Source organism: Megascapheus bottae, chromosome 16 (assembly GCF_031878675.1).
Source record: "Megascapheus bottae isolate mThoBot1 chromosome 16, mThoBot2.hap1, whole genome shotgun sequence".
Taxonomy (NCBI): Eukaryota; Metazoa; Chordata; class Mammalia; order Rodentia; family Geomyidae; genus Megascapheus; species Megascapheus bottae.
In genome coordinates, this window is record NC_143524.1 from 36,377,312 (window position 1) to 36,392,514 (window position 15,203).

The 15,203-nt window shown below is 43.9% G+C and overlaps 1 protein-coding gene across 1 annotated transcript in view; it reads right to left on the reverse strand.

The window, feature by feature from the left end:
- The window catches only part of Mical2 (microtubule associated monooxygenase, calponin and LIM domain containing 2), a 197,967-nt gene that overhangs the window by 32,760 nt on the left and 150,004 nt on the right, over window positions 1–15,203 (reverse strand). The window contains exons 29-30 of the mRNA XM_090348142.1: window positions 10,364–10,512; window positions 7,683–9,000 (exon numbers count right to left, since the gene is read on the reverse strand). Of these exons, the coding sequence (XP_090204268.1) occupies window positions 7,683–9,000; window positions 10,364–10,512 (1,467 nt within the window). The remainder of the gene's footprint in view (window positions 1–7,682; window positions 9,001–10,363; window positions 10,513–15,203) is intronic.

Below are 15,203 nucleotides of genomic sequence, written 5' to 3' on the forward strand. Positions count from 1 at the left end.
ATAAACTATATCTGAGCTAACCTAGAAGTCGGTATCACATTTAAATGGGAAAAATCCTAGCAGCAGTCTCATTAAGATGAGAAATATGATAAGGAAATAGAATATAATAATTTTACTGCCTTTATTAAATATTGTTATAGAGATGCTGGAAACAAAGAAACCAATGAAACAAAATAAATTTAAATTCAAAAGGAAGAGGTGGGATTGTTATTTGTAGAAATTATGAATATACATATGAAAATAATCAGGGGAGTCCACTGACAATTCCTTCAAGCAAAGTGAATGCAGGACAACAAACAGGTACAAATTTACTTTCAAAAGGCAATAACTTGGGCCGAGAATTTGGCTTAGAGGTAGAGCGCCCGCCTAGCATGCACGAAGACCCGGGTTTGATTCCATGGTACCGGTACCACATACACATAGAAAAAGCCAGAAATGGTGCTGTGGCTCAAGTAGTAGAGCTCTAGCCTTGAGAAAGCCCAAGGACAGTGCTCAGGCCCTGAGTTCAAGGCCCAGGATTGGCAACAACAACAACAAAAGGCAATAACTTGGGGCTGGGAGGTAGAGTACTTGCCTCATCTGCACGAAGCCCTGGGTTCGATTCCTCGTTTACCACATAAACAGAAAAAGCCAGAAGTAGTGCTGTGGCTCAAGTGGCAGAACTCTAGCCTTGAGCAAAAAGTGTCCAACGGCAGTGCCCAGGCCCTGAGTTCAATCCCCAGGACTGGCAAATCAAAAAACCAATAACTTCCACATATATGAACAAGAGAAAGAGAAACATTTTGCTTATAATGGCAATTAAAACTAAGAAATATGAAAAAGTAAAATGCAAGACTAACATGATGAAAAGTTTTAACTAGTTCTAAGTATCACACAAAAAAAGAAATGAGTAAAGTACCAGTGACTCATGGCTATAATCCTAGCTGCTTAAGAAGTTGAGATTTGAGGATTAAGGTTCAAAATCAACTTGAGCAAACAAATTCATGAGACGTTTATCTCCAATTAAGAAGCAAAAAGCCTGTGTTATCTCTCATCTCTTTTGCTGTCCTTTGGTTATCTCATATTGTTACAGTATCTCACTTTGTTACCTGATATATCAGATATATTTGTATTTGGTTACTTGAAATTGGATAGGGAAGGGGGGAAAACAAGATGAGGGGTGGGGGTGGAGGGGAGGGAAATGGGGACCAAGACATGTGAAAGGGTATCAATGTATGTGAATTAATGCACCTTCTATCTGGCAAATATCATGTAACCCTTCTATTAATTACAATTTAAAAATATATGGAAAAAAAGAAGCCAAAATCCAGAAATGGAGCTGTGTGTCAAGTGGTAGAGTACCAGCCTCAAACAAAAAAGCTAAGGAAGAGTTTCAGGCCTTGAATTCAAGCCCCAGTACTGGTACCGAAGAAAGGAAGGAAGGAAGGAAGGAAGGAAGGAAGGGAGGGAGGGAGGGAGGGAGGGAGGCAGAGAGGGAGGCAGAGAGGGAGGCAGAGAGCAAAACAAAGAAAGAGACAAAAAGAGAGAAGAAAAGAAAGAAGGAAGGAGAGAAGGTAGAGAGAAAAAAGAGGAAGGAAGGAAGAAGAAAGAAGAAGCTGCATTATTCACTAAATTATTTTAGGATAACTAGAATAACCAGTAGGACATCTAAAATATAATGTTGGATCCATAGCTTATGCTTTATTCTAGGCTAATTTTTTCCTGCAGATATTAAAATGTAAAAATGTTAAAAATAAGCAAAACTCCCAAAATTAAAAGAAAATTTGTCTATGAACTGGGAATAAGCTCTTTCTATATAAAACTCAGAAATGAAAATATTATGCAAGAAAATTCTATATAAACAAAAAAGAACATACAAGAAACTAGAAAAATAATTATGACTCATTATCACAAAAGGACTGATACAGCTTTTAAAAGAAATAGTCCTTAGGTATCCTTAAGAGAATAATAACAAACCACTTTTGACTAGTTTTGACTAGTGGTAGAGTGCTCGCCTGCTGCACAAAGACCCAGGTTCGATTTCTCAGTAACACATACACAGAAAAGCCAGAAGTGGTGCTGTGTCTCAAGTGGTAGAGCACCAGCCTTGAGGAAGGCCAAAGGACAGTGCTCAGGCCCTGAGTTCAGTCCCCAGGGCTGACAAAATAATAATAATAATAATAATAATAATAATAATAATAACAAACAAAGAGGAAGCTGGACCAAGGGCAGAAGCAATAGCTCATAGAAGAAAAAAATATGAATGACTCTAACATATAAAAATCACTTACAAATTGCTTTATAAAAGGAGAAATGAAATCTAAAATGAAAATTTAAACTATTTAAAAATTAAATTAAAAAATGAAATTTAACCAGGCACCGTGGCCCATGTCTGTAATCCTAGCTACTCAGGAGGCTGAGATCTGAGGATTGAGGTTCAAAATAGCTTGGACACTAACGACCTTGAGACTCTTATCTCTAATTAACCACTAGAAAACTGGAAGTGGTACTGAGGCTCAAAGGGATAGGATGGTAGCCTTGAGCTGAAATGCTCAGGGACAGTGTCCAGGCCCGCAGTCCAAGCTCCATGACTGACAAAAAACAAGAAAAAGAAATTTAAACTCTTGTAAGATCAACATCTTACCAGATAGGCAAAACAAACAAAACAAAAAACAAGTGAAGCAGTTGGGTTGTAGGGTTGTACCTGGTTGGGTTGTGCTGGTGCAAAAATGGCAGCCATGCTTGGATGCTGGGAGTATGAGGCAGCAATGGGAGGGAGGACTACTGAGCCTCCCAGCTCACATGTCTTAAGTTCTCAGCTCGAGTGTGTGTGTGTGTGCTCATGAGTGTGTACACATGCATGCGCGAGCATGCTGGTATTGGAGCTTAAACTCAGGATCTCCTGCTTTTGCTTAGTTTTTTTTTTTCTTGGCTCAAAGCCAGTACTCTACCACTGGAGCCACATTTCCACCTCTGGCTTTTTATTGGTTTATTGGAGATAAGTCTCTTGGATTTGTGCCTAAACTGTCTTTGAACTGTCAGCCTCAGATCTCAGCCTCCTGAGAAGCTAGGATGACAAGAATGAGCCATAGAGGCCTATCCATTTTTTTTTTTAAATAGGGTCTCTGTATGCAGTCCAGGCTGGGCTCTACCTTGAGATCCTCTTGTCTCAGCCTCCCAACTGTTGGGATTTCCAGAGCATGCATCATCACACTCAATTATTGTGGCACAGGTTGCAATAGCCAAAAGTTCAAAGTCACAAACTCTTGTCAAGGGGGCGCTGGCTGTAAAAATCATGAAATGTCTATGCCATGTAGAATACTGGCCAGCTAAGGAGGAAAACTCCTGTGCACTTAATATGGAATGGCTGCCACAATAAAATTTGCAGCACAAAAATGGTAGCTACTTGGTACTATTATGAATAAAAGAAAAATATAATAATGCAAATTTGCTTTTCCATGTATTTACAGGAACTGGTAATATAATGTCTCCATTAGGAATAAAGTCTACCTGGTCACTGACAATAAAGGGACAAAGGACTTTTAATTTTGTACCTTTTTCCTCTTTTTAAAATTTGAGACATGTTCTCACTATGTAGCAGCTCAGCTTGGCCTGGAAGTTGCAAGATTCTTGACTTAGCCTCTCAAGTTCTGGGGACATAGGTGAGCATCACCAAGCCTTGATATACCTTTTAATTTTAAATCATGTATTGACTATCAAAAACGTATAACAAGCAGAAGGCCAAATCAAGAAAATGATCCCATTCGCAATAGCCCCCAAAAGAATAAAATACTTAGGAATTAACTTAACCGTAGATGTAAAGGAATTATTTAATGAAAACTATAAAAGCCTAACAAAACAAATTAAAGAGGACACTAGGAAATGAAAGACATCCCATGCTCACGGCTAGGGAGAACCAACATAGTGAAAATGGCTATACTGCCAAAATTGATATACAAATTCAATGCAATCCCCATCAAAATCCCAAAGAATTCTTTATTGAAATAGAAGATACAATCCAAAGGTTCACATGGAACAAGAAAAGACCTAGTATAGCCAAAACAATTCCAGGCAAAAAGAGCAATGCAGGTGGTATTACAATACCAGACTTCAAACTCTCCTATAGAGCCATAATAACAAAACAGCATGGTATTGGCACAAAAATAGACCAGAAGATCAGTGGAACAGAATAGAAGACCCAGAAATAGAACCACATACCTATAGTCAACTTGTATTTGACAAAGGAGCCAAAGATATACAGTAGAACAAACACAGTCTATTCAATTATTGGTGCTGGCAAAACTGGGCAGCCATATGCAGAAAACTAAAAATTGACCCTAGCCTTTTGCCATGCACAAGCATTAACTCAAAGTGGATCGTCAGACCGGAAACCGCACAACTGCTACATGATAGAGTAGGAGAGCCACTGGAACTCATAGGCACAGACAAAAGATTCTTGAACTGAATCCCAGGGTCACACAGATTGGAGAGAGAGTTGATAAATGAGAATACCTAAAAAATAAAAAAGTTTCTGCACAGATAAAAGCATAGCCACAAAAGTAGAGACCGCCAAACAACTAGGAAAAGATATTTACCAATAATACATCTGACAAATGCTTAATATCTAGTATCTATAGGGAACTCAAGAAACGAATCACCCCTAAACCCAACAAACCATTCACTAAATAGGCAAGGGAACTAAAGAGAGACTTATCAAAAGAAGAGATTAAAATGGCAGAAAAGCATATGAGAAAATGTTCATCATCCATGGTCATAAAGGAAATGCAAATAAAAGCAACCCTAAGATACCACCTTACCTCAACAAGAATGGCCAAGATTTTGAACTCAGACAATGACAGATGCTGGCAGGGTTGTGGGTGGTGGTGGGTTCGTAAACTAGTTCAGCCACTCTGGAAAGCAGTGTAGAGGTTTCTTATGATCCTTCCCTATGATCCTACCATACCACTTCTGGGCATCTACCCTGAACATCATAACCCAAGATCTGATAAGGATACCTGCTCAGCTATGTTTATCTCTGCACTATTCACAATAGCCAGGCAATGGAAACAATCCAGATGCCCTACTGCAGATGAATGGATACAGAAAATGTGAGATATATATATATATGTGTGTGTGTGTGTGTGTGTGTGTGTGTGTGTGTGTGTGTGTGTGTGTGTGTATATACACACACAATGGAATTCTACATAGCCAACAGACAAGATAAAAATAATGGCATTTTCAGGGAAGAGGATGAATCTAGAGCAAATCATGTTGAGTGAGACAAGTCAAGACCAAAGGAACAAAAGGCACATGGTATCCTTAATATGTGCCTATTAGATCCAAACAGTACAAGAGCGAGGACTCAAAGTTGCATACCCAATGTTATGGACATGGTACTGGAAATATAAACACAACTACATAGTCATAAAAATTTATGACTCTATAGACATAATGTTTTATTACATAGATTATTATGTATCTATGACATACAAACCCTGAGCCTAATTTTGATTATGTTCTAAAATCTAAGTGCCAGTGATTGAATATAGAGATTCCCTTCTTGAATACCTGTTTGTTAAACACATCATTTGAAATATGATGTAAAAATCAATATTAATAAATTCATTAATTAAAAAATAAAAATAAATAAAATAAAAATATATAATAAGCCAGGTGCAGTGACTCACACCTGTAATCCTAGCTATTCAGGAGGCTGAGATCTGAGGATCACAGTTCAAAGCCAGCCCAGGCACTAAAGTCCCTGAAACTCTTATCTCTAATTAACCACTAGAAAACTGGAAGTGGGGCTATGGCTCAAGGGGTAGGGTGGTAGCCTTAAGCTGAGGAGCTCAGGGACAATGTTCAGGCTCAGAGTTCAAGCCCCACGACCAAAAATTTTTTTAAAAAAATGTACAACATACAGTGTGGACTGATGTCTCATGCTTATAATCCTAACTATTCAGAAAACTGAGTTCTAGAAAGTCAGTTTAAAGCCAGCTTGGGCATAACCTTTGTTAGACTATTTCTGAATCAAGAAGGATGATGGAAATGTTAAAAAACAAGCAAAACTCCCCAGATAAACTAAAAGATAAATCTTCTATGAACTTGGAATAAGCTCTTTTTAAGCTATTACATAAAACTCAGAAATGGAAATTTTATGCAAGAAAACCCTACATAAACAAAGGAGAACATACAAGAAAATGGAAAAAGTCAGCCTAGAAAAGGCAACCTGAACAAGTGCAGGATCCTGTGCCTGGCATTGGAAAAGAAAAAGAAAAAGCACACAACACACTATACTTTATGACATAACTTTAAAGAAGTATTTTTATTCCAACCTGTACTTATCTCGAATTTGGATGCAAATGAAATTTCGTGTTACTTTATATAGACATTTGATTGAAAAGAACTGACTTGAAAACTAAAGTTCCCAAACAAAAGTTAAATTAGAAAATAAAAAGGTTTAAAAAGTTAAAGAAATTTACAATTATTCAATCCTAGAAATAGCAGAATCACCAACTAAAAGGAAACAATATGAAAACTAGAACTGTCACTAGGAGAATATTCTGAGCTAGCTATTCAGGAGGCTGAGATTTGAAGATCACAGTTCAAAGGGGAGGGAAGGAGAGAGAGAGAGGATATATCCTGAGCCCTTGATAGGGTAGAGAACTCACAGGATGGTTTGCTTTTTATTAGGTGTTTCCATACTGTTGGATGATGCTGCCATTTATTAATTTCAGAACTTAATTTAAAAAATCATTATTTCAGCCAGGTGTGGTGGCTCACACATGTAATCCTAACTACTCAGGAGGCTGAGATCTGAGGATCACAGTTCAAAGCCAGCCTGAGCACAAAAGAATGTGAGACTCTTATCTCCAATTAACCAAAAAAGGGAAGTGGGGCTATGGTTCAAGGGGTAGAGCAGTAGCTATTTGCACTAAATGCCCACTTAAACCAGGTAAAATGAGGGGATGGGTGAGATTAGGAGAGATGGGAGAGAATGATGAAAGAAGTGACATTGTTCAAAATGGATTAGACTCATAAACTCACTTGTTGAATTGAAACTCCTTTGTAAAACCACTTAAAGATGATAATGAAAAAGGTCCATTTGATATCACATATAAATTGAAAATATATTCATGTATCTATAAGTAAACCAATCCGACATAGTTCATTAAATGGCAAGACATCCACAAGATAGACCACTGTATGAAATCGCATGCATGCAAGCCACATGGCAGGGCACCTTGGTATGCAAGATTAATGGGTAAATAAGGTTGATAGTTAAAATATACAAAAGTTCATGTAAACTTTGATGTGCAACTTAGTGAAAGAAATATAATCAATGAGAGGAAGAATTATAGTTGATTCAATATGTTTGACAGCATAATTTGACATTAAGGTTTCTTCCTCCCAAATGATCAGCTTTCCTTCTTTTGTTTGTATTTTCTTTTTCCTTTGTTTTTGTTGTTTACGGGGCTTGAACTGTGGGCCTGGGAGCTGTCCCTGACCTCTTCAGCTCAATGCTAGTTCTCTATTACTTGAGCCACACTGCCACTTCCTGCTTCCCTATTTGGGTTAGAATATGAGAAGTGAACCAAAGTGATAGGTGCCTGCTTTATTATATGCAGGAAGATCGGGGATCTGCTCAGATCCTGACTGTACATTGTCGGGTTTTGTTTTCTCACTAAGGAAGACTCACTTACTTGCATCTGCAGCTACTGAAGGAAGATGGGCAGCCTGCCCTAGGGAGGTACTCCTGGGAGGCTGTGGCAGTTTCTCCAGGGCTGAGACATTGTTCCCAGGCGTTGCCTTCCCCTGGGGTCTGCCAAAGAGGTCCCTGATGTCCTTTCTTTGCCTGGACTCTTGGAGACAACTCTCAAACGATTTGTCTTTGATTCTGAGAGAGGAAAAAAGGGGGATTTTTGCCTTGGGACTCCTAACAGGCCCTGGTAAGGTCTCTTGCAAGCTCACTTTCTCCATCAGCATGGGGACATCTTCGATTTTGCTGTAGGAGAAGGCTGTGGGGGCAGGAAACATCTTGGATGGCCGATTGGGCAGGCTGTGGGTACGGAGGGTGGTGTCAGGAGGGCTGAGGTCCATGGAGGGTGCATTTCTGGCAGTTGGGGAGCCCAGGGAGAAGAAAGCTGAGGCCCTCTTTGCCATGTGTCTGCCTGGGGACTGTGGGTCCCTGTCGTTATTGGAACTGGGTTTCCGAAGGCTAAATGAACGAGTGCAGGCATGTGGTTGGGACGTGGGTGAGGTTTTTGATTCTGCCTTGGCCCAGGCCTTCTTTCCAGCATCAGAGTTGGGGAACAAGGACCTTCGGATGGCATTAGCTATAAGCCGCAGGGGGGACTTGGGCGGAGGCATGCTTCGCTCCCCTGGAGCCCGTACAGCAGGGGTCCGCATCTGGTCCTGGGCCTCAGCCTGGCATGGTAGCTGCTCTTTCCCTGCCTGAGGGAGGCTGAGTGGGCGGATGGGTTTCAGAACTCGGGCTCTCTTGCCACCTTCCCAGGCGATGTGCTCCCCAGCCTGGAGGCCCACGCTTTCAGAGTTGGCATCATTCCAATCCAGCAACATGGTCTTCTGCTCCGGAGTGAGGACTAACTTCTTCATGCCAGACCTGCTCTCTTCTATCAGCTCTGATCCACCCTCTTGTCCTCTCCTGGGTCTGTTAGGATTCCCTTCGGTTGGGTCTTCTCCAGCCCTGAGAGATAGCTTTTGGTCTGGTAAGCTCTCATCCTTCTTCCTGACGGGGTATGGGTCTTGGTGGGTGCTTTTGGTATCTCCGAGAGGGGCTTTTGCTTCCTGGCACCCCCCAGAAGCTACCTGTGCAGGGCTTTTGAGGCTGTCTGCTCCTGGGCTCACAAGGCAGTATTCTGCCCGCTCCAGCACTGGGCCATGAGGCAGGTATAGGGGAATTTCTTTAGGTGCCCTGAGGACTTTGGCTCGCCTCAGGTAGATTGGGGCAGGGCTGCAGTGATCCCTGGAGGCCTGTGACTGGCCATTATGAGCTGTCACCTAGAAGGGATACACAGAAGTAGCAATTATTGTTGTTGTTATTTTGTCAGTCATGGGGCTTGAACTTAGGACCTGGGCACTGTCCCTGAGCTTTTCTGTTCGAGGCTAATGCTCCACCACTTTGAGCCACAAATCCACTGCTGGTTCTCTAGTGGTTAATTGGAGATAAGAGTCTCAAGGACTTTACTGCCAGGCTATGCTTCGAACTGTGAACTCAGCCTCCTGAGTAGCTAGGATTACAGATGTAAGCAACCAGCACCTGGCAGCAATGAGTTTTAAAAAAATCCAGCATTTATACTTTCATCAGGGGGAGGCAAATGTCAATTTATATCCCCACTCCCTTTCTCCAGCTTGCAGATACTTGAATCAAAAATGAATCTGAGCAAGATAATTATACTGCTCTTCATTCCAAGTGGATACTTGGTACTTGCTGTGGTCTCCTGCAGCCCCAAAGCCAGTCTCATCAAAGGCCAATCTGGGCTCTAGATGCGGTGGAGAAGAAGCCAGCAGGGAGTTAAGGGTATGGCTGGCGCTCGTGGGCCTGTGACACAGGGCTGATAGGTCTCTGGAGATGGCCAGGTACATACAGGAAGACAAGATCTCCCGTGGCTTGCTAAAATGTGGTCCCTACCACAGGGAACTTCCAATAGTGACCTCTTCCAACGTTTAAGAAACCCCAGCCTCTCCCTTACAGGCTATTGGGGTCAGGAGCAGCAGTTACCCTTCTGGGCTGGAGATAGGGTAGCAAAAGGATGGTCTTTAGAATGTGCCAGTGCCCCTTCTAACATCACACATTACATCATTGAGAAATGAGTCATTTCCAGCAAACAAGAACTCCTTTGACAAACAAAAGGCATAAGTAGATTCTGGAAGGAGTGATTATGCCCCGGTTATGCTTTGGCACCCAATGGGGCAGATTATAGGATAGAAGTTTCCTAGAACAGGCCTGGCAGGTAATAGGGGCCTGATACACATACAAGGAGATAAAAAAGTCCAAATGCGCATATCAATAGTCATTTTCTATTCACGGTCCTTGGGTGCTGGCTGAGGCGCCTTTGCTTTTTGTGCTGTCAGTCCTCAGGGTGTGCTCCTGAATCCCCTCTGAGAGTTCCTTAAGGGCAAAGCATGGCACAGCTCAGGGCCTGGAACAGAGTCCACACCCTCAAATATTGCTGAAGGGGTGACCATGTCCTCTGGGATGGCCGAGAAGGATGAGCTTTCATGAGAGGCCCTGGTAAAGAAGGCCTCTGTAGAGCCTTTCTCCAGCTCAGGGAAACAAGTACTAAGAATGTCAAGTCAGTCATGCACGGAAGGTGGAAGCTCACCTTCCTAGCACCTGTGCAGGACCCTCAGGGAAACTTACCTGAGGCAGAGAGGAATCCTCTGGAGCGAGCGCAGAGACACTAGCTGAAGAAGAAGAAGATGGCAGAGAAGAAGAAAGGGAAGACCACGAAGACTGAAGTGGAGGTTCCTTTGGAGGTGACAAGGTTCTTTTGTCTGTTGGCGTCAAATCTGTCAAGGAAAGAATACACTCTCCATTATAGATCTGTTGTCCCCCAACTTCACTGTAAAAAGGGAGATTTTTTAAGGGAAGCTCTAGTTCCATAAGCCAGGAAGAGGTGGATGATGGAGGAGACTCCAAGGTCGTCAGGGCCCAAAGCTCAGACTTCAGAGAAAGGTGGAAAGGTCTGACTTTGTGGGAGAAAGGATGCCCCAGGGTGAGAAATCAACACCACAGTGTTATGGACTCCCATGGGCAAGTTCCTGTGAGTAGTGACCTGGAGACCCCATAGTGCATCTCGGGAATGAATGTCTACCTTTAAAGTCTCCCTAAAGTCTTCGTGGTCAGGCACTGGGGCTGCATTAAATCAGTCCATCAATAAACTATCCAAGGTTTCTTCCCACAAGATGCCTGGCCATTAGCTGTGGGCACAGGCAAAATAGATATTTATTGTTAATGAAATGTGCACCACGGGGCTCACACACAAGGTGGTTAGCATGCCATTTGAAGGAAACCCACTGAAGGGAGGTTATAAGCATACAAATCACTGGAAGCACATGGAGTGGGATCTCTGCCAAGCTCTTGTTGGTTAGGAAACAACAGGAAGCAGGGTATCAGCTCTGAGATGCAAGAGAAAGGAGGCTTGGCTGGGCCCTGGGGAGAAGCCATTTCTGAAGCCCTGGGCAGCTAAAATCATCTGGTTTCAGGAGAGCAGTTTCTAAGATCAATCAAGCTCACATGTGTTCTTGCTTCCTGTGCCTCTCCCTCTCTCCATCCTCCCTTTGAATATGGTAACCTTAAAACTGGAAATTCCAAGTATTTTATGTCCAGATGGGCCATTTCATTGAGAATCAGAAAAAAAAATGCCATGTAGTCTTTCAAATCTGCTCCTTTTTTTTTTTTCTGACAACACTGTGGTTTGAACTCAGAGCCAGTTGTAGGCAAGTGCTCTACCATTTGACCCACCTCTTAGCATTTTCTGCTCTTTTAGTTATTTTTTAGTAGATTCTTATGCTTTTGACACACCATCCTCAGCTCACAATCCTCCTACCTCTTCCTCTGACATAGTTGAGATTATAGGAGTGTGCCACTACGCTTCCTTTGTTTTATTCTGGGCTGGCGTTAAACCTCGATTCTCCTGAGCTCTACGGCTCAAGTCCCCGGGATTACAGGCAGGAACTGCCAGCTCATCTTCAGTCCACTCAGCTCAGCCATGAACCATTATGGTACTTAGTAGGGTCCCTCCGATACTTCCCTGGACTCTGGGACCTTACCAGCCCTCCCTTTTATCTAACTCCTCTGCTGACTACTTCCAGCTGCTCAGCTGATCTACTCATTTCCTCCATGGCATCCACCCTGCAAATCTGATCTTCTTAACTCTGTGTGAGACTTAGCCTCAGGGACCCACAAGGGCCAGGCCAAATGGAGTCCTACCCGAGAAGTGTTCTGTTCAATCTCATTCTTGCAAGGGTGGATTTTTGTTTTGTTTTGTTTTGTTTTTGGTGGGTCATGGGACTTGAACTAGGCCTGGGTGCTGTCCCTGAGCTCTTCAGCTCAAGGCTACCAACCTACACCTGGGCCTGGGCATTGTCCCTGAGCTCTGCAGCTCAAGGCTACTACTCCACCCTGGAGCCAAGTCCTACTTTGCAAGGGTGGATTTTTCCATAGTTAATTCCTGCTCTCCTAATACACAAACACAAACATGTCAAATGGTGCTCCTCAGACTGGGCATCTGGAAAAAAAAAAAAGCTGCTGCCTGCATATGGTCTGCAGATCCCAAATAGAAGCTCCCTTGCCTCAGGATGCTTCCCAGGGAAAAGGTGACCTCAAGGACAGAGCTGATGGGAAGGTACGCATGAAAGAATTGCTGGGAGAAAGGCTGCCAGCTGTTAGGAGCAGAGGTGGGGGAGGCGCTGGCCCATAGTCGGTCACCCACACCCTGTCTCAGCCCACATGAGATGGTTCAAGCCTAAAAAGGCAAAAGTTGTGAGTCAGTTGTTGCCTTGCTTCCTGCCCTCAGCTCACCAAATTCCTGCCAAATTCCTTCTCCCTCTCTTCTTCACCCCCCCACTCTTCTCTTCCCTCCCTCCTCTCCCCATCTCCAGAATCCAACTCCTTGTCTCAAAAGGCGCCTGCTGACACATACCTGTGTGGGTCTGTGTGTGTGTGTGGTGTTCATTTGAGGCACCCCAGGACACCTTAGGACATTTAGGACACAAATCAAATAGAAGAGTCAAAGGTCATAACCTTTGACTCCCTCTCCTTTTTCATATCCCTAGCCCCATCCTGGCTTCTCTCTCTCTCTCTCTCTCTCTCTCTCTCTCTCTCTCTCTCTCTCTCTCTCTCTCTCTCTCTCTCTCTCTCTCTCTCTCTCTCTCTCTCTTCCTCCCTCCCTCCCCCCTCCCCCTCCCTCTCTTTGTACACAAGGTCATCCCCTATCTTAGAACTTCCAGAAGGCTTATGGAGATGGAAGAAACACAGCAGGGTCTCTTGACTACCATTCAAGCCTTGGCCTGGGAACTGACACAGGCTGAGGAGAAAAGGTGCAGCCAGAGCTCATGTGAGCCATTATGGGAAATCTCTCTTCCCAGAAACTGGTTCTGTCTTTGAATTCCCTCAGAAGATGGTACAGAGTTCACACTCTTTTCACACTCTTCACACTCACACCAGCTCATGGATGCTTTAAAAAAGAAAAGGATGGTCTATTGTTCTTCATGTGGTAAAAGGGAATAAAAGAGCCAAAGAAGCACTTGGTAGTGTGGTTTCAAGTTACAAAACTCATTGTCTTCCCTTCTTCTCATGCACACAAGCAGTATCTAAAAGAGGCACTGCTGAAGCCATGACCCCTGCCAGGAGGAGCTGTACACCCCCGCCCCCAGAGTGGGTTCTCAAACTCTTGGGCCCAGAAACTCCACAGCTGCTACCTCAGATCTTCACCTCCAGCTCAAACCAATCAGGCTGCCATGCCCTCGGCCCCGGGTACTTGACTGGATGTTGCTGACCCTCGTGTTTGGACAAGAGGATAGATAGGAGTTGAAATGCCAGGCTCTCTTGAGTCCATTGCCCTTGGGCAATGCTAATCTTTACCCTGGATTCTAGCGGTGACAATGATCAGGGAGGGACAGTGTCCTATGTTCTGCTTCTGACCACAGGTCCAGTCCTGCCCATTGTGGTTTCCATTTGGACAAAATGAAGATAACCAAAAAGATGGCTCTGGTGGCTCTAGATGCTAGTGATTTTCATGACAGTCCAGGGTGCAGCTTCCCAGAGTTAGGAGCTTCACCAAGACTCATTTTCTCTCAAAGTCTTGGAACGCCCTCTAGAGGTGACAGCCTGCAAGCCTGACCTTCATGTACTCCATTTGTAGCTTGTTTGCGTTCATTCCCACATCCATCCAACAATCAAGCATGCCCCTGGATCAGATCATGTCAGACACTCAGAAATAATTCAGACCCTAGACCTTCCTGCACACCAACTTTCCTGTACATTTAAGAATCAGCATCAAGACTCCTGATAACCAAAGACTGAGGTTCCTAGATCCATCTTCAAACCTGTGTCTCTGTAGCCCATCTCCCTGTTCTGAGCCTTCTTCAGTGTTCTAATCCTATGGTATCTACCAGTCTCTTGGTTTTCAATTAGGCTGGAGATTCCTAGGGGCATGATAGAACCCCTCATGCTTGTGGTGCTCAGAAGCTTGTCACCCAACAAGCACCTTCCTGGGAGTTGTATTCCAGGGATTCAGGAGGGGCTGGGGCAGGGAATGAGAAAAGACTGTACAAGAAACCCTAGTCTCTGCCATTCGCTCACTCTCACTGCCTGGGAGTTGTCACATGATTCAAATGTCATTGTAGACTGTCCCCAGATGAAGCAGCCTGACCTGCTATGCAGCTCTGTTCCAGCTCCAAGGGTGGCCCCTGTCCCAGCCTGGCCCGGATAGGGGTGGTGGGTCTAGACTGTGGAAGATGATTTAGCAGTGACTCATAAGGAAGGAAAAGTAGGGCTGCTCTTCAACTTCAGCAACATTACTGAGCCATTCACAGACCTGCTTATCCTCCAGGGAGGCTTGAGGGGGAGTGTGGGCATGGAGGCAGAAGGAGTGGCAGCCTCAGACTCATGGGCTCCAGGGGTGGGCTGGGGGTGTCCTCTGGGTCGCTGTGAGTGTGTAGTGCCTGTGCCACCGAAACTTATCCATCCCCCGCTCTTCTCTGGATCCAAGGTTTGCTCAGATAAAAGAAAACTGGCTGGGTGCCCAGGCCTGTGATCTTAGCTACTCAAGAGGCTAAGATATGAGGATCACAGGTTGAAGACAGTTCAGGCAGACAAATCCACGAGACCCTTATGTCCATTTAACCAGCAAAAAGGCCAGAAAAGGAGATGTGGCTCCAGTAGCGGAACAACAGCCTTGAGCAAAATAGTCTAAGCAAGAGCTTGAGGCGCTGAGTTCAAACTCCAGTACCAGCACATACCCACATATAAACACACACACACACACATACACAGAGAGAGAGAGAGAGAGAGAGAGAGAGAGAGAGAGAGAGAGAGAGAGAGAGAGAGAGAGAGAGAGAGAGAAGAAAACTGTGTGCATGTATGCATCCATGATTGCATGTTTCTTCCTTCGTTGCTTTGCCTGCAATAGCAAGAAGCCAAAATGTTGAGGCCCTGGTCCTAAAATGAAATCATGTTGAATCTCTGCGCCTGATTC